The sequence below is a fragment of the Polypterus senegalus genome, chromosome 12, assembly GCF_016835505.1.
Source record: "Polypterus senegalus isolate Bchr_013 chromosome 12, ASM1683550v1, whole genome shotgun sequence".
Taxonomy (NCBI): Eukaryota; Metazoa; Chordata; class Cladistia; order Polypteriformes; family Polypteridae; genus Polypterus; species Polypterus senegalus.
This window is the reverse complement of record NC_053165.1, coordinates 122,163,528-122,190,842: the sequence shown is the minus strand read 5'-3', so window position 1 is coordinate 122,190,842 and position 27,315 is coordinate 122,163,528. Positions and strand designations below refer to the sequence as shown.

The 27,315-nt window shown below is 36.1% G+C and overlaps 1 protein-coding gene across 4 annotated transcripts in view; it reads right to left on the bottom strand.

The window, feature by feature from the left end:
- Positions 1-23,731, bottom strand: part of spg21 (SPG21 abhydrolase domain containing, maspardin) — a 159,464-nt gene extending 135,733 nt beyond the window's left edge. For 3 of the 4 annotated variants that reach the window (XR_005636041.1, XM_039773342.1, XM_039773343.1), the window contains exon 1: positions 23,596-23,730. Coding sequence is in view for 2 of the 4 variants with exons in the window: in XM_039773342.1 (XP_039629276.1) it covers positions 23,596-23,611 (16 nt within the window). In the remaining 2 variants the exon portion in view is untranslated. Of the gene's footprint in view, positions 1-23,595 lie in introns of all 4 variants that reach the window. The other variant, XM_039773344.1, reaches the window with a different exon arrangement.
- Between the last annotated feature and the right edge of the window lie 3,584 nt (positions 23,732-27,315).

Here is a 27,315-nt window from a genome sequence, read left to right as displayed (position 1 = left end):
ACGCTATAACAGAGGTAAACTCAGCTCCCTTCTACATCGGAGCAAGAATGCACATACCATTGCTTGCATACTAAAGTGTCAGCAGGCACTTTTCATGGCATTACACACATTTTTGAGCATGCCCACTGCACACTACTTGTGACGTTAGGCTTTAGGAAGTTAGTAAATAAATAAAGGTAAATCGTGTCATAAAATGATTTCTTCAAAACGTCACTTATATTTGTCTCTTTCTTTTTTTAAAATGTGCGTTGATCACAGCCAGCATGTTGTAGCACACAGCATCTGGCCACCTGCATGTTCTTGCACGCACTGAATAAGCGCACTGAATAAGAGACAAATATGCAGTCTGACTGAGAGAATCAGACTGAAAAAAGCAAACATTTCGAAATGCCATATATTTACAGCTGATCTGACACTGTTAGTTTTCAAATAATATTGCATTAGTGCAACGATGTTTTCTGATTGGTACTATTAAGGTCATAAAATGATTTCTTCAAAATGTCACATGCATTTGTCTCCTTTATATTCCACTGCTGCGCTGACATCGTGCACCAGAAGGCGTGAGCTTATTCAGTGCGGCAGGAGCATGCAGGTGGCCGGTTGCTTGTACTATCACAAGCTTTTTTTAAAATGTGCGTTGATCGCCGCCAGCATGTTGTATGTAGCACACAGTAACTGGCCACCTGCATGTTCTTGCGTACACTGAATAAGCTCCTGATCTGACTCTAAGTAATAGCGCCAGCATAAATTCAAACCCGATTTGACGCTGTTCGTTTTCAAATAATATTGCATTTGTGCGATGATGTTTTAACATATATTGTCTCTTTCTTTCAGGTGTGTAATAGAAACCACAGCATAGAGAGAAGTGTGTACAACGCTTCTTAAAGGAAAAGGTGATGGAAAAAGAAAAGATGATGCAGCATCAACAAGCTTCTATTCTTTATTTACCTTTAGTTACCTTTATTTATTTACTCACTTCCTACAGTGTAAAGGCACATGTGAAATCCAGAGCTTCCCATATACATATACAAAGTACAGCGATGGCAAAAGTGCGATGTGCATTCTTTTTGTGGCATTACACATGTAGTTTTTGAGCATGTCCATACCAAATAAATAACATTCGAGCTATAGTGCGTCTCCAAATAAATAACATTCGAGCTATAGCGCGTCTCCAATCAATTACATTCGAGCTATAGCGTGTCTTTATGTGATCCAAATAAATAACATTCAAGCTATAGCGTGTATCCAAATAAGTAACATTCGAGCTAAAGCGCATCTTTATGTGATCCAAATAAATAACATTCCATCTATAGCGCATCTCCAAATAAATAACATTTGAGCTGTAGTGCATCTTTATGTAATCCAATTTTTCACATAAAGGCACTCTATAGCTCAAATGTTATTTATTTGGCACGGACATGCTCAAAAAATACATGTGTAATGCCACAAAAAGTGCATGCAAACACTTCATTTCGCTACCATTGGTAAGAGAATGTATCGCGATACACTGCAGAGCTATAGCATGTCTCTATGTGAAAACAGCAGTGTCAGATTGGGGGGGGAGCTTAGGGAAGGATCCTGAACGCGACTGAGAGAATGAAAAGTGAATAAAAAAAAAACAAAGCTAACCTTTACTAATATCATAAATTACACCGGCTGTTACAGACTGAAATCAAATCTATGTTTTTATTCTAAAATAGTACAGAATCGTGAGGGATCGAACTCATGACCTTTTGATTCCCAGTCAGCAGCTGATACCATTACGCCACCGCACCAGTTGTAGTGAATATGCGTCAGTATGGACTGCTAAGGTGGCTTTTGTTTCTGTAGGTACACTTTAGAATAAACGTGCATTTGTTCTGTTATATTTGAACATTTTGTGAAAGTGTTTCTTTAATATTTGGACATCAGGCTTCATATATTATATAGTTTATGTCTACATTTTGTCACTTACTACTAGAATATGAAAAACGTTTGTTTTAAAATGTGTTTACACAGATTACTGTAGAAATGGAACACACATGAAATGCGTGTGTTCCAAATAAGGATCTATTATTTCCAGTGTAAAACTCCACTTCACTCCCAGAAAATCAATCAAGGAATGAGCTGGGAGAAGTTTGTGCACGTTCTAAGTCGGTGGGTGGATGGAATAGCTAGCTGCTTGCAGCCCGATTTTATCAGCACATTTAGATGACAAAAGACGCTGGTGGAGTGCTGGAAACGATTTTAAGAAGCGATTTAAGGTGGGACGGATCTACGAGTTTTTTCGTAAGCTCTGGTAATTCTAAGAAATGACGATTACTAATTCCTTGGCAACTAGCTTCATAACAATGCAAATACAAATTGCCAATGTTCAGCTCAACAGGTAAAAAGCAGACAAAATAAATGCGAATTCACTAAACAATCCAACTCAATTTCCTGAATATTTTACCAATTTTAGAACAAAAATAATCTTCCACTTGTTTTTAGCCTTCAATTTAAGAAAGTTTCATTGAGTTTCTTCTAAAGTGCATTTTAAACAAGAAGCATGGCACACCATGTTTTTTGCCACATTTCAATCTGATGTAACGTTATTTAAAATGAACACCACCTTGTCCAACCACACTATTCCGATGTATGTGTTTATGTAAATGTTTTTAATTGAAGTTTAACTTTTTTATAAGGCTGGATGTAAATGTAGCCTGTTTTAAGACTTATACTAACAATTTAAATGAACATAATATAATGGATGGATCAATAAACAGTGCAGACATATGGGTAATAACACAAATATCACGACAATGAATATGCATTTAAATAATTATTAGAATACACAATATTAAAGCTTCATACTGAGAGCATTTACATGAGCTTCAATAATCTGGTTATTCACAGAAACCAGGTTTCAAAAATGTTATATAACTACCCTTATACCAATTAGAGAAACCAGGTTAACAAATGCAGATTTCTCTGAGAATAACCTGGTTATTTGGCAATATAAACATTTAATCAGGTCACAGTTTCAATATTTTCTGAACTGTGCATATCTGTTGCACTATTTTCAGCTGCTTAGTTTTGCACACACTTTTAGAAGTTACAGGAAGAACTGTCCACAATGATAACATTTTCTGAGGCAAATGTTTAAGCGACATCATACTATTCCTTCTCCCGAAATAATCTGCTTCAATATTTCAGAAATTGAAACTTTAAGTTGTGGGTAAAAGTAACACACATTATGTAATCCAATTAATTTTTAACCTCTTTAGTTTTACACCTGAGCATCACTGGGTTTGAAAAAAAAACAAAAAAAAAAATGTGTTAAAAGCGTTAGTCCTGAGTGTCACTCTGGCAACAGTATAGACACGTCTCGCGTGAGATACAAGGATTACTTTGGCTATAAAATTGCCAACAATGATACTGTTGAGCGTTATTCGAGGAACAGTATAGGCATTGTACATAAGCATTAGGCTAGAGCATTACCTGGGCAATGGTGTAGACACGTCTTCTACTAGCCTCATAATAGCATCTAAGAAACACCTCTCAGCAGTGATGATGAAGTAAATCTGTCTTCAGGCAGTGAAACGGAAACGGAGAGTGAAACGGAAAGTGATTCTAGTGAATCTGAATCTCAAACATGTGCAGTGTTCTGTTCTTTTTATATTTATTAATAATAATTATTATTTGTATCAATATTGTACTTTCTACAGTTCTGACCTTGTACTTTTAGTGTTTTTCATGTTTTAGAGCAGAAAGATGAGATTTAATAAATTAAATTTTTTAAGCCAAAAAATGCAATGCTTTTTATATAATTTTTGACTTACAATGTAATGCTAAGGAGGTTAGCAAATAACCTAATGTAATACTTATTTTATTTAAGAAAAAAAAATGTGTGTTATTATTATTCCAGCAGCACTTCTTGAAGGCAAAAAGCACACGTACCAGTAATCCACTCATTTGCAGGACACATTCACACAGCAAATGAGAAATGAGTGCGTTGCATGCAATCTTTCAACAGAAACTAATTAATACAGTGTCAGTTTTGTCTTAATTAAGCTATATGATGAAGATATGTTGAAACAGTGTGACAGGTGAAGCAGTAGCCATAGTTCAAACCACAAATCATTGAAGGCTCAGGTCAAGGATGTAAAAAGGGGAGAGAAGTAATTTATTTCAGAGCACATGAAAGACTAAATGTATTTATAAAACACAGGAAAATTACCAAAAGCTTCATGCTTGTTTTGGATTCATGAAGGCCAATGATGATGTTTAACTCTTTTTTTGTGTAGGTTAGTGATATTGGAGCATTTCGTCAAAGAAGAACTTCAGAAACATACTTCAGCATCAAAATAGGATTTTAAAAAACATTTTCTGCATTAACTGGGATACTCCCTTTACCTAGTTTTATGTTTGTATGTAAATACACTCACTGATCAGTAATTAGCATGTTAAACAGCAGGTATTCAATTTACATGCTACACATGCGTGATAATATTAGACAGTTCTACTTATCACTAAAATAAGAAGCTGTGTAATAAACGTTGGGAAGTGTCCTGTATAGTCACATAAAACACAAATAATTTGAATAATCAAAAAACTTGCTAAACTGCAGATTCACATTTGCTGAAATCTATATTCTGGGCATGGGGTGGAACACACATACATTCGGATTATCCAAAGACAAATGTTTCCTTTATTTTTTGGGTAAACTACTAGCTGTTGTATGCCTAGAGTGGAATATACTTCAAGTGTGTTCAGAAAATATCCAGGGAGAACAATTTTACAAAGAACCATAGACTGTAGCCTTCCACTCTATGTGTTTACCTCCTTCTCAAAAAACACTGTAAAACATTAGACATGGTAAAACCTGATAAAAACAAGTTTTTGTAATCATTAATAAACTGAACTAAATCCCTTGGGTACACTGCTGTATAACTGTTCAAGTACTCCTGTAGTAAATTCTTTTAGGCTTCTTACAGAAATCTCCACTGCTATTTTTTTAACGTTGACACTTTCTATTCTTTGCTCTTTTTCCCAGTAATCCACTCAGTTATACGGAGGTCAGGACTCGGTAGTCAGTCTAAGTCACTCTAAGACTTTTAATACCATGTCACATTAGAGGACAACTTTTCCATTGATTTTCAGGCATAGCCTTTAAGCCTGGGTAAAAATATTGATTTTCCAATTAATCATTATTTTTTGTATAATGATTCGATATTGATTCTTAAATTGTAAAGATCGATCTTGTCAGTCTCTATCCTACTCAATTACTATATGTTGATTTTTGCTTATATTCATTTTTATCGTTTAATTCAACAGATGTCAATAATATACCTGTTAACGCTTTCAATGGAAAAAGCACTACCTCACATAGAATGAGAAGGGTCCGGCTACATGTAGGACTGCATAAAATGGTGTGCCCTCCTCAACAATGAGTAGTGATAGACACTTAAATCAGATGTGTGGACTTCCTACAGATTCAATCAGTGCATTGGTAAATAACAACTGGATAATAGTAAAGCCAAATTTAAGCTGTACAGTTCAGAAGTTTTGTTGTAACACAACAAATTTGAGATGTCAATTATCCCAACGTCACCCATAAATGTAATCTCAGTCGACATCCAAACAAGTACAGCCTACACAATATACACTGCAGATGGCAGGTAGCTCCAAGCTTCAATTTAATTTGTTTCATTATGTTTTTGAGATATCTCAAAATGCACAGAATTTTATTTTATGATATCTGAATTATATTTCAAGATATCTCAAAATAACTCCTTGCTCAGTTTTAAGATATCAAAAATGTAGTATGAGATATCAGAAATGTATTTTCAGGGATATTAAAATAACTTTCTGTACATTTTGAGTGTACATCAAATACATTTTCAGTTGCGCAGGAACTTGTTTCAAGATATCTGGAAATCTACTTGAGATATCATAAAATGCTATTCTATCTCAAATACCCATAATGCAAAACCAACTCAGTTCTGTTCTTACAAAACATTAAATATGGCTTTATTAAATGTTAGAGCATTAACCAACAAGATGTTTTCCATCAATGATCTTATTAGTGATAGGAAAATTGATTTTACTGAACTAAGTGAAAGTGGCTTAGTTCCGATTGCGTGGCTGTTTTGATCGAATCTGCGCTTCCGAATTACAGCTTTGTTCATGTGGATCACCAAGGTAAGAAAGGCAGCAATTTAGCAAACATTTACTCTAGCCGGTTAAAGTGTCAAGATGTCAGTTTTGGTAAATTCAAGTCCTTCGAGTATCTTGCCGTTGATATTCATGGAGTTTTTCAGTTTCTAGTATTATCCGTGTATAGACCTCCTAAATACAGTGGAACCTTGGTTCACGAACGCCTCGGAACACGTACAAATCGGTTTACGACCAAAACGTTTGCCAAACTTTTGAATCTGTTCACGACCACACACTCGGTATACGAACAAGCCAGTTTCCCTTTCGGTTTGTGCTCGCCAATGATTTCTGCACGAGTTCACTCTCTCCCTGTGCAGCGAGTGAGCAAGAGAGAGAGAGTGAGAGTGAGAGCAAGAGAGAGACACACACACAGGCGCGCGCAAGAGAGACAGACAGACACACACAGGCGAGCGAGAGACACACACAGGCGCGCAAGAGAAAGACACACACACACAGGCACATGAGAGAGAGAGAGACAAACACAGGCACACGAGAGAGACACACACGTGCCTGAGAGAGAGAGAGAGAGAGAGACACACACACACACACATACTGGTAAATGTGGTTTATGAGGGTCACCTGAACCAATCCTGCATTATGAGGATATCACTTTCCTTTTATGTTATCATTAAAAAAAATGCATACAAGTTATATTTATGACCTAATTAAGATACATTCCACTTGAATTTCTTGATATGACTTATATTTCCTGACCTGACTTTTTACAGGTATATGGGGACATTAATTTATTATTGTTTATGAGGACATATGATGATTATGAGGACATATACTTCACACAGAAATTCCTAATCACACACTACATTAAAGGGACCAAAATATTTGTGAGTACTAGAAATGACGGCTTAATAATTGCTCCAGGAAAGTCAAATATTAGAGACTTAAATTATTAAAAATAATGCCTTTAATAGTTTTTTTAAATAAAAATAAAAAATCCAAATATCATTTATGAAAAAGCAACTGATAAAAACTTTTGTTTTTAATACAATATATTAGGATTTGAAATAATTGGAATTATTATTACTTAAAACATGGTTTCTAGATTCTCAGTTATTGCTGTAGTCCGACTGCATGAATGAATGTAAAGGTTCAATATAATGAATTGCCAATTATTGTTGTCAAGTGTTGGGTGTGCCAAAGCACTGTCAGCACATGCTCCTAACTAACCTACACCTGATTTTAAGTTACACTCATTTCATATATCATTAGCAAAGAAACAGTAAATTGTCATTAAAAACATGTCATAGGAAACTTGGGATATTATGTAAGGCATTGATAAAAACACACAAAACAAGGGAAACATTTATCAAAATTTTACTACAGCACACCAACAAAAAATGTACCACAAACATACTAAGATATATTAAGATTACGACCAAGACAATAAACAATACATAATTTCATTGCCCAGGAGAATTGTGCATAATTACAATATTTATAATTACAAATGAAACTCTAATTTCACAGTTAAATAAAGAGCAAAATAAAGACTTTCAATAAATTAATTATTAGCTAACATGTCCTTCTGAGCCGTTCAATTCAGATGAGGACTAACACTACAAATAGGAAAATAACGCCTAAATTCATGGTCATACATGGTGTAGAATAAACAGAATTTTTTACCTACAATTCTATGAGTTCAATATGGACGTATGAGTCTTTTCTGGCCTCTCAAACTAAATGAAGCCTAAAAGGACAAACAAAAGACTCTAGAACATTGTGTATAATTGTAGTATACCAAATGAATACGTAAATTCACAATCATACACAGGATATGATACACACAGCTTTATACCTAAACTTCATTATACTAGCTAGTGACATACATGTCTTTTTGGGCCTGCCAACTCATGTGAGGCCTCAGAATACAAGCAGAGTGACCTAGGGCATTATACATGATTGCAATATAGCAAATGAATCCCTAAATTCACCATCATACATAGGATATGATTAACACAGCTTTTAACCTAAACTTCATTATATTCGCTATTGACATACAGTAAGTGCGTTTTTGGGCCTACCAAGTCATGTGAGGCTTCAGACTACAAGCAGAGTGTCCTAGGGCATAATACATGATTGCAATACAGCAAATAAATTCCTAAATTGACTGTGATACATGGTATAGAATAAACAGAATTTTTAAACCCACAATTCTGTATATTCACTATGTACGTATAAGTCTTTTTAGACCTCTCAAACGAAATGAAGTCTGAAATGACAAATATGTGACTCTAGAAAATTGTGTATGATTGATGTATAGGAAATGAATCCCTAAATTCACCATCATACACAGGATATGATAAACACAGCTTCATACCTAAACTTCATTATAGTCGCTATTGACATAAGTGTCTTTATGGGCCTGCTAAGTCATGTGAGGCATCAGATTACAAGCAGAGTGTCCTAGGGCATAATACATGATTTCAATATAGAAAATAAATACCTAAATTCACCATCATACATAGAATATGATACACACAGCTTTTAAGCTAAACTCCACTATATCCACTATTGACAAATGTGTCTTTTTGGGCCAGTAAAGTCATGTGAGGCCTCAGACTACAAACAGATTATATTAGGGCATTATACATGATTGCAATATAGCAAATAATTACCTAAATTGACTGTCATACATGGTATAGAATTAACAGAATTTTTTACCTATAATTCTGTATATTCACTATGGACGTATGAGTCTTTATTGGCCTCTCAAACGAAATGAAGCCTGAAAGGACAAATAAATGACTCTAGAAAATTGTGTATAATTGCAGTGTACTAAATGAATACCTAAATACACAATCAGACACAGGATAGGACACACACAGCTTTATACCTAAACTTCATTATATTCGCTACTGACATACATGTGTTTTTGGGCCTTGCAAGTCATGTGAGGCCTCAGACTACAAGCAGAGTGTCCCAGGGCATCATACATGATTACAATATAGCAAATGAATACCTAAATTCACCATCATACATAGGATATGATAAACATAATGTTTTACCTACAATTGTGTACATTCACTATGGACTTTTTTGGTCTCTCAAACAAAATGAAGCCTAAAAGGACAAATATGTGACTCTAGAAAATTGTGTATGATTGATGTATAGGAAATGAATACCTAAATTCACCATCATACATAGGATATGATAAACACAGCTTTTAAGCTAAACTCCATTGTATTCGCTATTGACATACATGTCTTTTTGGGCCTTGCAAGTCATGTGAGGCCTCAGACTACAAGTAGAGTGTCCTAGGGCAGGGGTTCTCAATCCCAGTCCTGGAGAGCCGCAGTGGCTGCAGGTTTTTGTTCTGACCTGTTGCTTAATTAGAAAGCAATTCTTGCCAATAAAGCACTAACAAGCTATGAAATTAAATTAACTCTGCTATGTCAGGTCATTCTCATATCCTAGATTTTCTTTCCCTTTCTATCATGCAAATGATTTGAAGGCTAAAATGGACGAGTAATTCTCAGTCCTTCACTTTTTTCTCTTCATTTTTCTTCCAAGTATTTAATTAAACCCAATAGTGCAGATAAATACACACAGGTGTAAATGTAAATAAGCTACATTGAGAAATGCTGCTCTCTCTTGTCATTTGCATGTTATTGATAATAGGGAGCTTTTAAAATAGCTGTTTAAGAGAAAATTAAGCAATAAGGGTTCAAAATCACTAAAGTGAAGCAGAAGTGTTACTTTAGCAATATGTGCTTTTTATTAAGCAACTGAGTTGGAGCAAAAACCTGCAGCCACTGCGGCTCTCCAGGAACGTGATTGAGGACCCCTGTCCTAGGGCATTATACATGATTGCAATATAGCAAATAAATTCCTAAATTGACTATGATACATGGTATAGAATAAACAGAATTTTTTACCCACAATTCTGTATATTCACTATGTATGTATAAGTCTTTTTAGACCTCTCAAACGAAATGAAGCCTGAAAGGTCAAACAAATGACTCTAGAACATTGTGTGTAATTGCAGTATAGCAAATGAATCCCTAAATTCACCATCATACATAGGATATGATACACAAAGCTTTATACCTAAACTTCATTATATTCGCTATTGACATACGTGTCTTTTTGGGCCTGACAAGTCATGTGAGGCGTCAGACTATAAATAAATTGTCCTAGGACATTATACATGATTGCAATATAGCAAATGAATTCCTAAATTAAGATTAAGATTGAAGTAGTTGGTGTGGTTTAATGACCTGTTCACTAAAAAATTGTTCTAGCATTGAATTACTTAATTAAAGAAATACATTATTCTTGTTTCCCATTGTTCAAGATCTGCTTTAAGAAAAACTTTGATTATGCCATAGGCATTTTTAGTGCATTCTCTTAAATTAATTGAAAAATTATAGAAATCAACTGTACTTGTAAATGTTTTTTAAAACCTAAGCCAATGAAGCTATTAAAATAACCACTATTTGACTAAGTGTAAAGAGACAACCTCTATATAAGATAATCAGTCTGGATTCAATGAATAACTAACTTTTACAGCAAATCTCTTTTGGTAACATTTGCTTTGAAATATTTATTACATACATACATATACAGACAAATATAGAGTTTCAGCAGTGGCATGCTGCATATTACTCAAACATGCAAGCAAGAATTTCACTGTACATGAGGAAAAAAATATAGCTATATATCTCTCACTTCTGCTGTATAGTCTTTAAGAATACTGCAGTTAGGAAAAACACAAATAAACACACATATTCAAATCTGCAAATATTTTATTGTAAACTCTCTTTTACATTTTTTTTTTTTCACTAAAATGAAGAAAATATTGAAGTGTTTCAGGAGAGCAGATATGTCCTTCTTTGACCACGGTCTTAAACCTTCCTTCAATAAACTTTATATGTTCCTCTATAAGAAAGAAATATTGTGTTAAACGGTAGCCAATCAAAATATGAATTTTGGTATCTTTACCATTTAAGCATACCATAAGATATTCCGTCTTCATCTTCGGTTATCTAGTTTGGCAGCTTTCTTTTTCCGAAGGACAGAAATTTTGAAAATGATTTCTATATTAAAGTGTCAAGTAATTTTCCAAACACTAATTTACAACAAATGTGATTGAAACACACAAACAAATAAATAAATAATTAGATAAAGTTATATGAGGTTTCAAGCACTAAATAAAGTCTCTGCTGTTGTCAGAACAGTTACAATTCTTAAAAATCTTTTGGTTAAAAATAAAATTAAAACAAAAAGTACTAGCTAGGTTTTACTACTTCTGTACTAGATTTTACTGTCTTGTTGTCTCTTATATGTATTCAAAGCAAGGTATATTGATTTATTACTATTGTACATAACAAAAACAAGATGTGCTTAAATATGTAACAATAAATCAGATAATCCCACATAACATCCATACAATATTTGTTAAGGTTGTGTGAAATGTGGAGATGCTTAAGCTGACACAATGTAGTCCTCTCAACTCAAGTGTCTTCATAAACCACAATATTTTACCAACACACACAGATTGCTATTCTCAGAGCAACACAAATCAGTCACCCAACATGTCCCTCTAAATACGTTCCGTCCTTATAAGTCACATCCTGTCACACAGACTTTCAAAATGAAATCCAACTGTAATGTTCATCAAAAATCCAAACTAACAACTCTCTCTCCATTAAACTGTAACACAGTGTGCCAGTAAGCCCACCTCACACTGAGAGACCCTCAAGTCCTGCCTGCTGAGCAGGTTCTCCTTTTGATGCTGATCTGCAGCTCAGAGTGTGCATTGCTAGCTTTTTGAGAGTTGATGGGGCACTGACAGAGTCCCTTGAACCTTAGGTACTGGATGTGCACTGTACAAAGGCAATCAAACCATGAAGGAGAATCCTTAAGGAGTCATTGCATTACATTTTACTAACGATCAAGTCCTTAGCATACTTGAGGTGGTGTTGTGTGGTACAGTAGATGTTATGTGACATGAAACCACAGCCCACCAGCGTAGAGAAACAGAGTATGTGAGAGCTGCAGGTTCACATTGTCATACTGAGAAAAGCTTGGAGAGAGGCTTTACAATTTGAAACAAACAGGAAAGTTCTTGCTAAAAACAGCCACATTTTTACGTAAAGGTGGCACAGTGAAGAAATATTCAGAAATGTATTTCTGAAAATCAAAAAGTGAACAAGTTTAATAAATTGTACACATGTTCACAGAGTTGTCAAGATTTCTGTGCAAAACTTAGGCAACACCTGAGCCAATATATCCTGATTTTTTTAGAATAAGTCAAACTAAATACGTGTAAGTGAAATTATATCAAATATCTACAGTAACAGATAAACCCAAGTGGTATCTGAAAGGAGCAAAATGGTTAGAAGCCAATAAACCTTTACTTCTAATAACATTTCTACAGTTCAGAGCTAATTACTGATCTTAAAAACACAATACATCTTGTAAAAATACAAAGTCTCTCCCTTTTCGGTCACCAAGATTGCAATTATGTACTGTTATCACAAAAAAACAAAACAGTTACTTTAGATATTTTAAAACACTTTTAGGAACATAATTTAAAAAACTAACTAATGTTTAGTAAAGTATTGTCCAATATGTTAAAGGATAAATTTTACACTTTCAAAGCAAATGCAATTTAGGTTATTGCTCCCCTGTTCAGCAGGCTTAATAATTAAAGTCAGACTCTTAGAATTAAAGCATGGCAATAGTTTGTTACTAGAATTTACATGCAAAAATAATGAAACACAAGTAAAAATGTCTCTCTTTCTTGTAAAATGAATCACTGGTTTCTTAAATTTTCTGAGGTTTGCAACAAGTTTCAGTTGTGACTCTGCCTCATAGTAATACGTGTTGTATTTAAAAATCATTAATAACAGCAGCATACAAATTCCCTACACTGTCCTACTGCATGTTCAGCACGACTGGCTCACCTTGTCCATTTGTATTCGAGCCAGTACTCAGACATGGAAGAAAGCAAATGACATTTTTTTTTCTAGTTTTTCTTGGTTGAGAAGTAAAACTCTGAATTCTGTAACAAAGTTACCCTTTAGAATTAACGTTTTTGCAAACACGCCACGACCTGAAAAAGAACAGGAAATAAACACATTATATACACTGTAACATAAAACACTAGGACTATGTAGAATAATTAAAACTGTGTAGAATGATATCCTTACCTTTTATTTTGTCAATGAACTTGTCTTCAACGTGCAGGTCTGTCATTCTGAGCACGGATATACATTATCGCAGCGTCGGTGCCGAGCACCGGAATGGATCGATTCTCTGCTCTTCACGAGGATCTTGGAATGAAAGGCCAGCTGGAAAATGCACTTGCGACAGTGCAAAGCTGTCGTTTTTATAACTTGTTACAGATGAAATGGCAGCTTATTCTTTTGGCGATTGATCCCTGGCTGATGTAACTTGTCCAGCGCCGTTGCAATATATTTCACAACGGAGACGCTCTCTTTCTCATTTCTTTTTCGTTGCAAGGTTTACTTATTGAAGCGTTTGCACAAACAATGTGGTGGTTGATATATACTGTACTTCATGTGTGCAACTTCTTTATTGTGATTAAATAGTAACTCGCATTTCGCTGTAACTCGTGCAGGACACAGCGTTATACACACTTCTCAGAAACAGCGGCTGGAAAGGTGTGTGCGTACACAACACCTGACATTTCACCGACGTTATAATGACATAATGAATTACAAGGACGCTCCTGTGATGTTCTCATGATGCAGGACTGGTTCAGGTGACCCTCATAAATAGGGTTACCACTTTTAATACAAAAAAATAAGGGACGCATACTGCAGCGGGAGCCAAATCCCTTGGGGGCCAAGGGCAATTTCATTCTCAAATACGGGACGATTCCGTATTTTAAAGGATGGGTGGCAACCCTACTCATAAACCACATTTACCAGTAGGCTATGTGTGTTCTAACATACTCGAAAAAAATGCAACAGTAATTACGGAAATAGTCAATAACAAAATAAATATTACAACACCATATTCAACAATCTTTTAATCGTTAAGTAAAAATTTGATTATATTGGACGATCAAGATTGCTTATTACGGCGGCGTTTTATGAAAACGTCAAAATCCAAACATTTAATATAAAGCCATTTCACGTCATATATTTATTACTTTTTCTAACTAATAAACAATCTCAATCTTAAATCATTGAATTGTATTGAAATAAAACTTAACTATGCTAAACACTTTCCAGAATGCATTTCCGCATCTGAAGTGCACGATTACACGCATGCGCATAAGTTAGCCTGTGTGATTTTGTGTTAAGCGCCATTAGTAGTTGCAATGCCACAACCAGCCTACAGGGGCGCGGGAAAAAAAATGAGCACACACAGGTTACACACAAGAATCAAGGTTATCTGGTCAATTAAGACTTGCGGAAAAAAAGTGCAGGCGGGCTCTAGAAAGTGATAAAACGTAAGAAAATGCAGCCTGAATTATGAGGATATTAGGTGTGTCCTTGTAATTCGAGATGTCCTTATAACGTTGGTGAAATGTCAGGTGTTGTGTCCTTTTAAAGTATATATACGCACACACACACACGAGAGAGAGAGAGAGAGAGAGAGAGAGGGGCTGGACGCATAAGATAGAGAAGACAGTTAATGAATGCACTGGGCTTATTTTTGTTTTCACTTCTGTTTACAGCGATCGATTCGTAGTGTGCACTGTTGCAATATTACTTTTCTTGGTGGTTTATTAAATTACGGATTTTTCAAATGTTCATTTTTTTTCCTGTGCTTAAAATTCATTAAAAAAAATGTTTTTAGCGAGCAGATCGTAGCGCTATAGCGCAAACTCTTACAGTGTTAGTTTTCTCTGTTGTTCAAGATTTTCTCAGTGTTATGCAATGTTTTTACATTTAGTTTACTATTATGCTGTGCATTCTATGGTATAATTATATTTGTGCTTAAAAATCTTTAAAAAAAATATATTTACATACAGTTTGTATGGTCTGGAACGGATTCATTGTATTTACATACAATCCTATTGGGGAAATTACTTCAGTTCACGACCAAATCGGGTTACGACCAGAGTTTTGGAAAAATTATGGTCGTGAACTGAGGTTCCACTGTACAATGCGTCTTTCTTTGAGGAATTCTCAGACTTGGTGTCAATTATAATTATGAACTATGACATGTTCTTAATAGTTGGTGACTTTACCTTTCATATCAATAATCAGTGTGACCCGAAAGTGAAACAATTTATGAACCTCCTGGACACTTTTGATTTGTGACAGCTTGTTAGTCAGCCTACACACAAAGCAAGTCATACGTTAGACTTAGTAATTACTAAAGGACTAAAAGTTGATGTAAAGCAGATCATTGATATTGGTCTATCAGACCATTTTCTTGTACTATTTAATATAGAAATAATGACAGAAAATATTCACGAGAAGCATATTGTTAAAAAGCACTTCTTTGATTCATCAGCAGCTTCAAAATTTACAAACATTCTAAACAACCAGTCCATTTGTAGTGCTAACTATAATAGCGAGGATAATGTAAATAATAATGTGGAAAATTTTAATACTATGGTGAGAGCTGCTGCTGACATAGTCACACCTGAAAAAGACAGTTAAAAAATCTTCTAGCATTGTTATACCATGGAAGACCCAAAGAGTGTTTGATTTAAAGAGAACATGCCAGAGAGCTGAACATAAATGGAGAAAAACTAAACTAACTATCCACTATGAGATATTAAAGGTTAAAATAACAGAATACAATAACACAGTCTGTCTTGAGAGGCACTGCTATTTCTCTAGAATTATAAATAACAATGCTAGTAATCCCAGAGTCTTATTCTCTACGATTGATCGTCTGCTAAACCCAGGTAACTCAATGGAATGCCTCCAAAATACTTCCAGTGAAACTTGCGTGTCTATTGCTGTGCATTTCAATCAAAACATTAATAATATTAGAATTAATATAGTATATCTCCCCAACACTGATCCTCTTAAGCCCCAGTACTCCATTAGAAACAAATTAAATTATTTCACCAGGATAGATTTACCTGATTTATAAAAAATCATTTCTCAACTGAGACCCTCCACCTCCATCTCTGACCCAATACCAACAAGTTTTTTTTAAAGAAGTATCCGACGTGCTAATTAACAGTATTCTTGACATAAACTCGTCATTAGATACGGGGTTCTTCCCAGACTGTCTTAAAACTGCTGTAGTTAAACCCCTACTCAAGAAAAATAATCTTGATTCCTCAGCTTTTGAAAATGTTAGACCCATTTCTAATTTGTCTTTCTTAAGTAAAATTCTAGAGAAGGCAGTAATTATGCAGCTAAATGACCACCTCAACAAACATGCTATCTATACTAATAAAAGGCAAAGCCCTCACTCACTCACTCACTCACTCACTCATTCTCCAACTTCCCGTGTGGGTGGAAGGCTGAAATTTGGCAGGTTCATTCCTTACAGCTTCCTTACAAAAGTTGGGCAGGTTTTATATCAAAATTCTACGCGTAATGGTCATAACTGGAAGCAGATTTTCTCCATTTACTGTAATGGAGATGAGCTTCAACGCCGTGGGGGCGGAGTTTCGTGTGACATCATCACGCCTCCCACGTAATCACGCAGTACATAGAAAACCAGGAAGACCTCAAAAAAGCGCTCAAGAAAACATGCATTATATAATTGAGAAGGCAGCGAAACAATAAGAAGCGAGCGAGTGACATATACAACTATATTCATGAGTTCTGCTACTTCGGAAACAAAGCACGATGTAAACCTACACTTTAAGTTCATAGACAGGCTGCCGCTGGCGTTTGTAATTTAGTGCCTGCCCATATAAGGCCGTCCGTCAGCGGCAATCCAATAGCAAACTGCCACGGGTAAATATTCACGGGTGAAGGACTGTGCTTATGGAGAGGAAGATGAGATGGTCAGGGTGGTGTTTGACACAAACTCAGCGAAACTGCGAGAGAAAGTTTTAAGTGCCAGGACTAAGGTAACATTAAATACAGCCATAGACATAGCACGAGATGGCACCAGCACAGCTGGGAACCTTCGATGCAAGTACACCGAGTGGCTCACATGAACTGACGCAGTGCACAGATAAAAAGCAACAGTTCCAAAGAACGCTGAACAAAAACCGAATTACACAATTGAAAAGGCAGCAAAAATATGAAGCGTCTGATAAGCATATTCATAAATGCAGCTACTGTGGAAACAAAGCACACGGTGGAAAAAGTCAATGTCCCGCTAAAGGAAGACAGTGTAAAAAAAAACCTGTGCATGCAGTGTGTCAGGTCTCAGATAAAGAAGAAAACGAGCTGTTTATTGATGCAGTAAGAAACGAATCGATGAATGAAACCTGTCATCTTTACAACGATTGACAAACACGGAATGTAACTTGAACACAACACATCCTACAAATACGAACCTGATTGAAAGAAATAATGATAATCAAATCCTTGATGACAGCAACACTCAGTAACACTCACAAAACAAATACTGTATATTGACAGTCATGTTACGTTATTTTTAAAATGTTCCCTTTTCTTTTCTACCTTTTTAACACACTACTTCTCGCTGCGATACGCGGGTATATATATATATATATATATATATATATATATATATATATATATATATCCCGCTCAACATACTCGAATAATGGATACTTTATTAGCCATCAATGATTGTTTTGGTAAAGCCATACTCAGTGTATTCATTAGATGAACGGGAAAAAGTAAGAGCGAGGAGGATGACTCATTGAGGCATGCAGGCTGTAGTGCGCGTCAACTCTATCTGAATTGCGCGATCACATTTGAAAAAATATATCTTTTCAAGTTCTATTTAGTCCATATGTGTCAAACTCAAGGGCGCGGGCCACATCCGCCCGGCGTAATTATATCCGCCCGCGAGATCATTTTATATACTGTATTATTGTTATTAAAGCCCGGGTATATGAAGCGCTGGTAACACAATAAACTACAGATCCCATAATGCAGCGCTTCAGCTGCCTTGCCGAACACTTACCTCTTACTACAGTTATTGCGCACTGAGTTTGCACGGCGCTTTGGTGACTTTGAAGAACAAAAAAAGTCCGTCTACATGCGGCTCGAACCTTGTGCATGTTTGGTAGCACATATCTGTGTGAGAAGCTCTTCTCAGTGATAAAGACTAACAAAACAGCACACAGGAGTCGCCTCACTGATGAGCACCTGCAATCCATCCTGAGAATCTCCACAACACAGAACCTCACACCAAACAGAAACAAACTTGTGGCCAAAAAGATGCCAGGCGTCCAGCTCTAAAATGACATATGAGCAAAGACAACTGAATGATTTGATTTGTTATTGCACGTAAGAGCGGAGTCAACGTTTTAACAAACAGCGTATTGCACTGATACGAAATAGCTGTGTGTGTATATATGTAGATATGTATGTATATGTATATATATGTTTATATATGTGTGTGTGTAAATATATATATATATATATATTATATATATATATATATATATGACAACAACACTCATCACTCACAACAGTGACAAAACAATTACATTGACAATCAGGTTACGTTATTTTCAAAATGTTTCCTTTTCTTTACATTGCTTCTTTAACACACTACTTCTCCGCTGCGAAGCACGGGTATTTTGCTAGTTCTTGATAAGTCTCAGTCAGATTTCAGAACAAATCACAGTACAGAAACTGCACTCGTTGAAGAAGTAAATGACTTGCGGGTATATGCAGACAGAGAGGCCATTTATCTGTTCTCACCCTCTTAGATCTGAGTGCCGCATTAATACCATTGATCACTGTGACAGATAGTTGGTGCTGTCGTCCCCTTAAACCCTCAGACAAAATGGCAAACACCAAATAAAAGTCCAAAATTCTGACTTTTTATTATAATAAAGTGCACAAAGCACCCTCCACTCCACAATACTTAAACGATACACAATAATACATCAATAATCAAAATCCTCCACACCCAGACGTATTGTCACCCTTCCTCCCACATCAGCTCAACGCTGGGATCTCCCATAGTCCATTTTATAGTTCGTGACCCAGAAGAGTTTCTATCTCTTTGTCCATGTGACTTTGCAACACTTCCAGGTCGGATAACTCCTTTTTCTTCAACCCGGAGGGAAAATATTCCTTGAGCCTCCCTGCGGTGTCCTCTGGCGGCCCCCATGGTATCCAGCAGGGCTGTGAATAAAGACTCCATTGTCCAGGATTCCCTGCTGGCATTCGAGGCATCTCCAAACCGCTGGAAGGGCTCCATCTGGCGGCCTGGGGGTAATCTCGAAATTCCCACTTTAATCACATAGTTTATTTTCTCTTTAAAGTAGAACATCATAAACTTTATCTTAAAATCGTTTAATCTACTAGGTTCTCAAATCCCATCGTAACTAAAGCAGCACGTTAAATGCTTTGTTTTGTATTTGATCTTCTATGTGCTTTATGTGTGTGAATCACTACGTACTTCTGGGCTTTCACTTCCTCCGACAGGACACAGAATCCATTACGTTTGTGATATTACAGCTCACTGAATAATTAAAATACTAAGATGTATACATGATATCATTTTCATGATGATAGAAGTTAAATCATGTTATTAAACATGGGAACACAGTGGTGCAGTGATTGTTCATGTCTCACGCAAGATGCTTGCTGCGCCACGCGTGACCTTCGATGAAATACTTTATTTTAGCAGTACTGTCCCATTCAAATGTACTAACACCCAATTCCTGTTCTTACTTTTCTTTCTCCAAATACCCAATCGCCACACAATCAGCTCTGTAATAGACAATAAGCCATCTGTAAGCTTAGAATGCCGATTCTTCAAAACTTTTAAGGAACACTGAAATATCTTTGTAGTACGTGTTTAATTATTCTGTCCATCTATCCTACCCAGTCACGCCAGCACAAGCAATAATACAGTGAGAGGCAGGAACAATCTGTGAATGGAACGCAAGCTCCTCGCTAGCGCTGCGGCACCGTGTCCTGGCATGTTTAATTATTAACAATATTTATATTAAGTTAAACTTTTATCTGTATAATATAACAAAACACATTTTGCTGCATTTCATCTTAAAAATGATATCATCTTCATATGTAAATATGCGCTATATAAAGTGGCTCAGGATGTGCAATATTATAACTGTTGTGCAAGTTTACAGTGAGGTAACTATACTTATAAGTACAAACAGTTCTACAAGGAGCAATTGATTGAGTGCGTTTATAGTTCTTAGGATGAAACCATTTCTGAACTATGAGGTCCGTACAGGAAAGGCTTTGAAACGTTTGCCGTGTGAGAGCAGTTCAATAGACAGCATGGCTGAGGCAGCGTGTTCTTGATGCTGTATACTGATAATTATCTTTCTCAGCTTCTGTAGATCTTTGATTCCCCACTCAGATACAGTGATATAAATACTCTGAGTGGTGCAGAGAGAGTAATATGGATAATGATGATCCGCTGTGGCAACCCCTAACAGAAGCAGCTGAAAGAAGAAGAAGGTGGTGCAGTGAGAGTAACAACACTAAAGCAGCTATTGTATTTAGAATAGTTTGACCATTGTGTGGACCATTATATTGTTACTGGTTAATTACAATCAGATGCATTTAACTAATTAACAATATGCGGTTAATTTCAGTGTATTTATAAAGCCGTGTCAGGGATGTGGATCTGAAAAAGAAAGGGAAACCACACTGGAACAGTAGCACTGCTTTGACGCTGGGTGCCGCCAGTCTGCAAAACCGAACGGAGAACTAGCGTATGCCAGGGTATAAGGTACTGTGGAAATGTGCGTGCCTTTACGCCAAGTTTAGGTTTTATACATCGTGATTTGAACGTGGAAACATTCTTACGCAACATTTTTGTGTGTACACACTGTTTATACATGAGGTCCTAGAACAGCATTTTTTCACTTAAGAAATATAGCAAAAGTTAGACCTCTTATATCATTAAAAGATGCTGAGAAATTAGTAATGCTTTTGTTTTCAGTCGACAAGATTACTGTAACGCACGCCTCTCAGGACTACCCAAAAAAGACATAAATCGATTGCAACTAGTGCAGAATGCAGCTGCTAAAATCCTAACTAGGAAAAGAAAATCTGAGCACATTTCTCCAGTTTTGATGTCACTACATTGGCTACCTGTGTCATTCAGAATTGACTTTAAAATACTGCTAATGGTTTACAATGCCTTAAATAATCTCACTCCATCTTATATTTTTTTGAAATACACACGCAATTATTTTGATTATTTCAGATAATCTGAAATGCATTTGAGTTATCTCAAAATTTATTGCAAATATCTTAAAATGTAAAGGAACTTATCTCAAAATAAGTTTCAGATGTCTTAAAAAGTAAATTGCATTTGAAGATATTACAAATTAATTTTGAGATATTTATAAATTTTATTTTGGCTTGCCAGTGGTATGTCTAAGACTACTACTAGCCAAAAACAGCATTACTTCATTCAATAGTACTAAACCAAAATGTGACTCTAGCAGAGTGGGTAGAACTACGGGGATAGAATCAAAAAGGGTTGCTAAAGACATGCTCTTAGCTTTATGGAGGGGAAAGATTTTAAAGAATTCATACATTACAATGAACCACAATACTTTGTACCCAGCTGAAAAAAATAAAACTTCCAGAAGAGATGAGCTATATGAAAAAGTACATTCTCCCATAAAACTAGACTCTGAATGAAAGAAAGCACTGCTACCATCACTGACTCATGGACCTTTGTAACCAATGATTTTTATGTTACAATAACATGTCATTTTATAAGTGATGAATTGGCCATTCAAAATTTAGTACTAGAAACACACAGTGTTGATGAAAAAAATACAGCACAGAACATTGCCAATTACCAGATGGTGGCAACCCACTACTTTTAAGACTCTTTGAAGAGGTTAACTGTGTACTTCAGATGCTGAATATGCACTTAATTTGATTTCTTTCTCTCTGCTTAAAATTCAACAATTAAAGTACTGTTCATTAAATACATGTGGCTTTTTTTGAGTAGTCACTGTACTTTGTCTTCAACTTGCCTGGTTTCTTAAAATGTCTTTACAACTGCTTTAACATCACATCTAAAAGATCCAGTTTGGCCTTGATGTTCCAAAAGTATGATTTTATGTCTGTCAAAGTGTGCTGATTTACCCATTTGCAAACCTCTCAATGAGGCACCCCAGTATTTGGGGCTAGCATTAAATGCACCCATTTATTTGTTAAAGTGCACCACTGGCTTGGATGAAAACAAAAATATTTTAACGTGTTTTGGGAGTGTTCTGGTAAGGTTAAGAAAAGTTATTTTAGATTAAGACAACAGAGGTTTCAACATAAGGTACAGTAAGTGTGCTCACTATGCACTGCACTGGGGAGGGGCAATGTGTTAAATGTTGATTAGCACAACAGTAAAAATATCTCTGTATTCTATACACATGATGTTCATGGGCCTATAAACCTGTAATCACAGCCTCACTAATTTAAAGCCAAGTGTTGTAGAATTTATCGCTGGAGTTCCTGGAGGAGAGGAATGGGGAGTAAACCGGGGTTGTTCTAGCTACCTCAAAAGATGTCGATACATTTCTGGAAACCACACGCTACTTGTTATTGCATTTATTTTTATCCTTATTTAAAATGTTACAACATGTTATTTCACAAACAAACACCTTCTTTAAGGGAGTGGTGGCTCTGAGGCAAAGGATCTAAGCTGGTATTCAGAAGGCTGTGGGTTCGAATCCTGTTACTAACAAAAGCGATTCTACTCCATTGGGCCCTTGATCTGCAATACAATCAACCGTATAATAGCTGACTGTGTGCTCTGACCCCAAGGAGTATGCGATAACTTCATTTCGCTGTACCTGCACAACGATTCAGATAACTAGCTTTACTTTAACTTCTTTAGTTGTCCTCACACTATTGCATAGCATTGTAAAACCACAAAAAAAAATCACAAAACTGCTAAAATCACAAGCGAAAAATACGTGCGTTTAAAATATTTAAGAGGTGAGGCTCAAAAAGACCTGTCAGTTATCTGTATAACATAAAGTGAACATTTCCGTTAAGAAGATATTTCACTTCCATGTCTGTGCTATTCATTTTTAAGTTAGTTTTTACATTTCATTTACGGTAGGTTTTAACAATAAACTCTTAATGCACTTTACCAACGGCGTCTAACCAATGAAGTGCACCGAGAGCTTCTTTTCGACACTCTGAAACTGAACATAAATAAAACTAAATAAAAATGTACTATGGATAAGAATATAAAACACTGTGCGTCGCAAAGACAGAAAAGGGGTTCTTTCGAGGTGTAAAGTTAGCGTCTGTAATGCGTTAAATATACACAAAAAAATCCAAAATGCCCAAGGCATAACAACCGTAAACAAAACATACGTATAGCATATAAATAAAAGTTTACCTGAAAGAATTACCATTCAGATATTCCAGGTTTAAAGTATCACGAACATTGCTTCCTTATTAGACTAATCATATGACAGTCACCGTAAACACACATGGTGCGCGCATGTGCAGGCCTGTACTACAAAGGAAAAGGAGGAGTGGTTGAGGACTTCCTCTTAAAATTGTGGATGACCGGCTTGGTGTTAAGCGCGATTTTGCTGCCATCTATTGGATGCGTGACAATAAGACAGGACAGTCACAAAAAAATTCATGTTTAAAGGTACAGTTTTCAAATTTTAGCGTTCAGCTATACAGTTCATTGGTACGGAAGCTCAAAATCACTCAAATATTTTTTTCCGGCGCCTCCTAGCTCACCGGTAGGAGAAAACACCGACATATTTTATATGTTATTCCACCCGAATTCATGTCTTATTGCAGATAGTCGAGCTTTTGTGATGCCTCTTATTTGGATTGTGTATATCATTGATGATACTGGATTTTTTTACCGATGGTCTTAGCCCAATAAGAGCAACTCCAAAAATGACACATTACAAACATAACCATGTGGGGTATTGTTTAAGACTATTTCAAAGTCAGTGCTTATGAATATGATGCTATTTTTTTAAATTTTTGATCCTTTACTAGAATCTAGCCTTCTTTGGTCCTCTATCAGAGGGTGAAAATGGCAAAATTTCTACTACAGTTGAAAATATTCAGTCTTTAAACCTTTAAATTAAAGCAAACATTTTAATATTTCAAATATATGATGCAACTATTTTTGTATATTATGTACTTCCACATTATGAAGTAAATCGTTACAATTCTTATAAACACCCCAAATTAGGGCAGCTTATCCAAAGTCAGACTTTTTTTTTGTTATTCTGTGTTTTACTTTAAATGTAATACATCTGTAAATATGAAAACATTTCTGAACTTATTATTGGAAACTTCACTGCATAGGTCACTTTTGATACTAAATTTATTTGGCAATTAATATGTTTTATTCCAGTTTTTTGGAACCTCCCAATTATGTTATGTCCCGTTAATGCTTGATAGACACTTGCCAGTCAAATGGCACAGCTTTTTATTTTAATGTTCAGTAATAGTGTAAAATAGTGAGTGTATCTTCATGAATAATTTGTGCAACAGAATGGTGTTATGAAAATGTATATATTTTGCAAACTTATACAATCCAAGTCAGGGCCATGGAGTTCTGGAGCTTATCTTGGCAGCACAAGATATACATTAAGGAAGGAGCCAGCCCAGGACAGTATGCCGTTCAATACAAGGAACAGTCATGCACTCCCAAAACTCACTCTGATCGGGTCAATTTACCCACTATGTACATCTTTGAGTAAATGAAAGCAAAATGGAAATACAGGATGAAAATACAAACTCAGTGCAGACAATGTCTGGGCACAGGATTTGACCCTACTGTAAGATGTTCGATCTGTGAGAAGGAAGCACTAATCACTGTGTTGTCCTGCTATAAAAATATATTTCTTTAAAGGAAGTTTCCTAAATGAGGTTGGTATAGTAGTGCAATTGTAAGTTCTGCTCTCGCTCTTAGCATCAGGCAGCTGGGTTTGAATTCTGAACTAGTCACGATCTGTGTGGAGACAGAATGTTCTCTCAATATCTACATGGGTTTTGTTTTAGATACTCTCATAAACATACTTATGTTCATTGCTAATTTTAAATTGGCAAGTAATGTGTAGATATTTTCTAAAAATGACTGGCAGCCTTTTAAAATTAGTGAGTTAAGAAATGGAATGGGTGAAGTTGCTCAGTGATATTGTCTGCCTGTTTAAGACACAAGAGAACCATAGACACTACCATAGCTACCAGGTAGCGTGGTAGACAGTAAGATTTTAGGGAATTTCAAAACTACACTTCATATTTTTTTAAAAGTATTAAGTGGATAGGACTGGTATGCTTTGTTGGCCTATTCTTGTCTAGATTGTTCTAATGTTCTAATCATAAATGAAAGTGCAAGCCTAATGCACTATTTATATTATATCCATCTTATTCCAAGTCTTACAAATTAATAAATCAGATATAAATCTATCCAGCTTTTGGGCCATGAGCAGCTAAAGACTTTCCTAGTAATACTAGAGACATGGCATAATCTAAGTATAGACAGGTTCATTACGAGACATGCTCACACACATACCCACACTTACCCATATTAAGCCAATTTACACTAATCCATCAACCTTATACAAATTTCTGTGAGAAGATAACTAGTGTAAACCCAATCAGACATGAAAAAGAAATGTGAAGTTCACAAAGAAAGAGCTGAAATTTAAGACAGGTCCATCAGTAATACAGGGCGACTCAAACTAAATCTATTTATCTGTATATAGAGCCTAAAAGAAAAGTACTCACCCACTTGGAAGTTTTCACATGTTATTGTTATAAAACTTTGAATCACGGTGGATTTAATTTTACTTTTTTGATACTGATCATCAGAAAACTCCTCTTGTAATGTCAAATGGAAAACAGATCTCTGCAAACTGGTCTAAATTGCAGTAATTACACAATTCAAACACAAAATTATTGATTGCATAAGTATTTAGGTCATTGGCTTGCTTGAAAATAAATCTTCTCCCAAGGCGTATGTTTCTTGCAGACTACATCAGGTTTTTCTCAGGGAAATCCTCTACCCTCAGAACCCTTCCAGGGCCTGCTACAAAAAAGCATTTCCACAGCATGATGCTGCAACCACCATGCTTCACCAGCTTCTTGCTGCTTCCGTTAGGGGGTGCCACAGCATAATCTTTTTCCATATCTTCCTGTCTTCTCCATCTACTCTGTCACACCCATTACCTGCATGCCCTCTCTCACCACATCCATAAATCTTCTCTTAGGCTTTCCTCTTTTCCGCTTGCCTGACAGCTCTATCTTTAACATCCTTTTCCTAATAAACCCAGCATCTCTCCTCTGAACACGTCCACACCAACGCAATCTCACCTCTCTAACTTTGTCTCCCAACCATCCAACCTGAGCCAACACTCTAATGTACTAATTTCTATTTTTTTCTATTTTCGCCACACCCAGTGCAAATCTTACCATCTTTATCTCTGCCACCTCCAGCTCTGTCTCCTGCTTTCTGGTCAGTGCCACTGTCTCCAACCCATATAACAAAGCTGGTCTCACTACCGTCCTGTAGATCTTCCCTTTCACTCTTGCTGATAACCGTCTTTCACAAATTACTCCTGATACTCTTCTTCACCAATTCCACCCTGCCTACACTCTCTTTTTCACCTCTCTTCCACAATCCCCATTACTCTGTACCGTTGATCCCAAGTATTTAAACTCATTCACCTTCTCCAGCTCTACTCCCTGCATCCTCACCATTCCACTGAAACTTCCTCTCATTCACACACATGTATTCTGTCTTGTTCCTACTGACCTTCATTCCTCTCCTCTCTAGAGCATATATCTATCTCTCCTGGGTCTCCTCAACCTGCTCCCTACTCTCGTTACAGATCACAATGTCATCAGCAAATGTCATAGCCCAAGGGGACTCCTGTCTAATCTCATCTGTCAACCTGTCCATCACCATTGCAAATAAGAAAGGGCTCAGAGCCGATCCCTGATCTAATCCCACCTCTATGTTGAATGCATCAGTCACACTTACTGCATACCTCACCACTGTCACACTTCCCTTGTACATATCCTGTACAACTCTTACATACTTCTCTGCCACTCCTGACTTCCCTATACAATACCACAA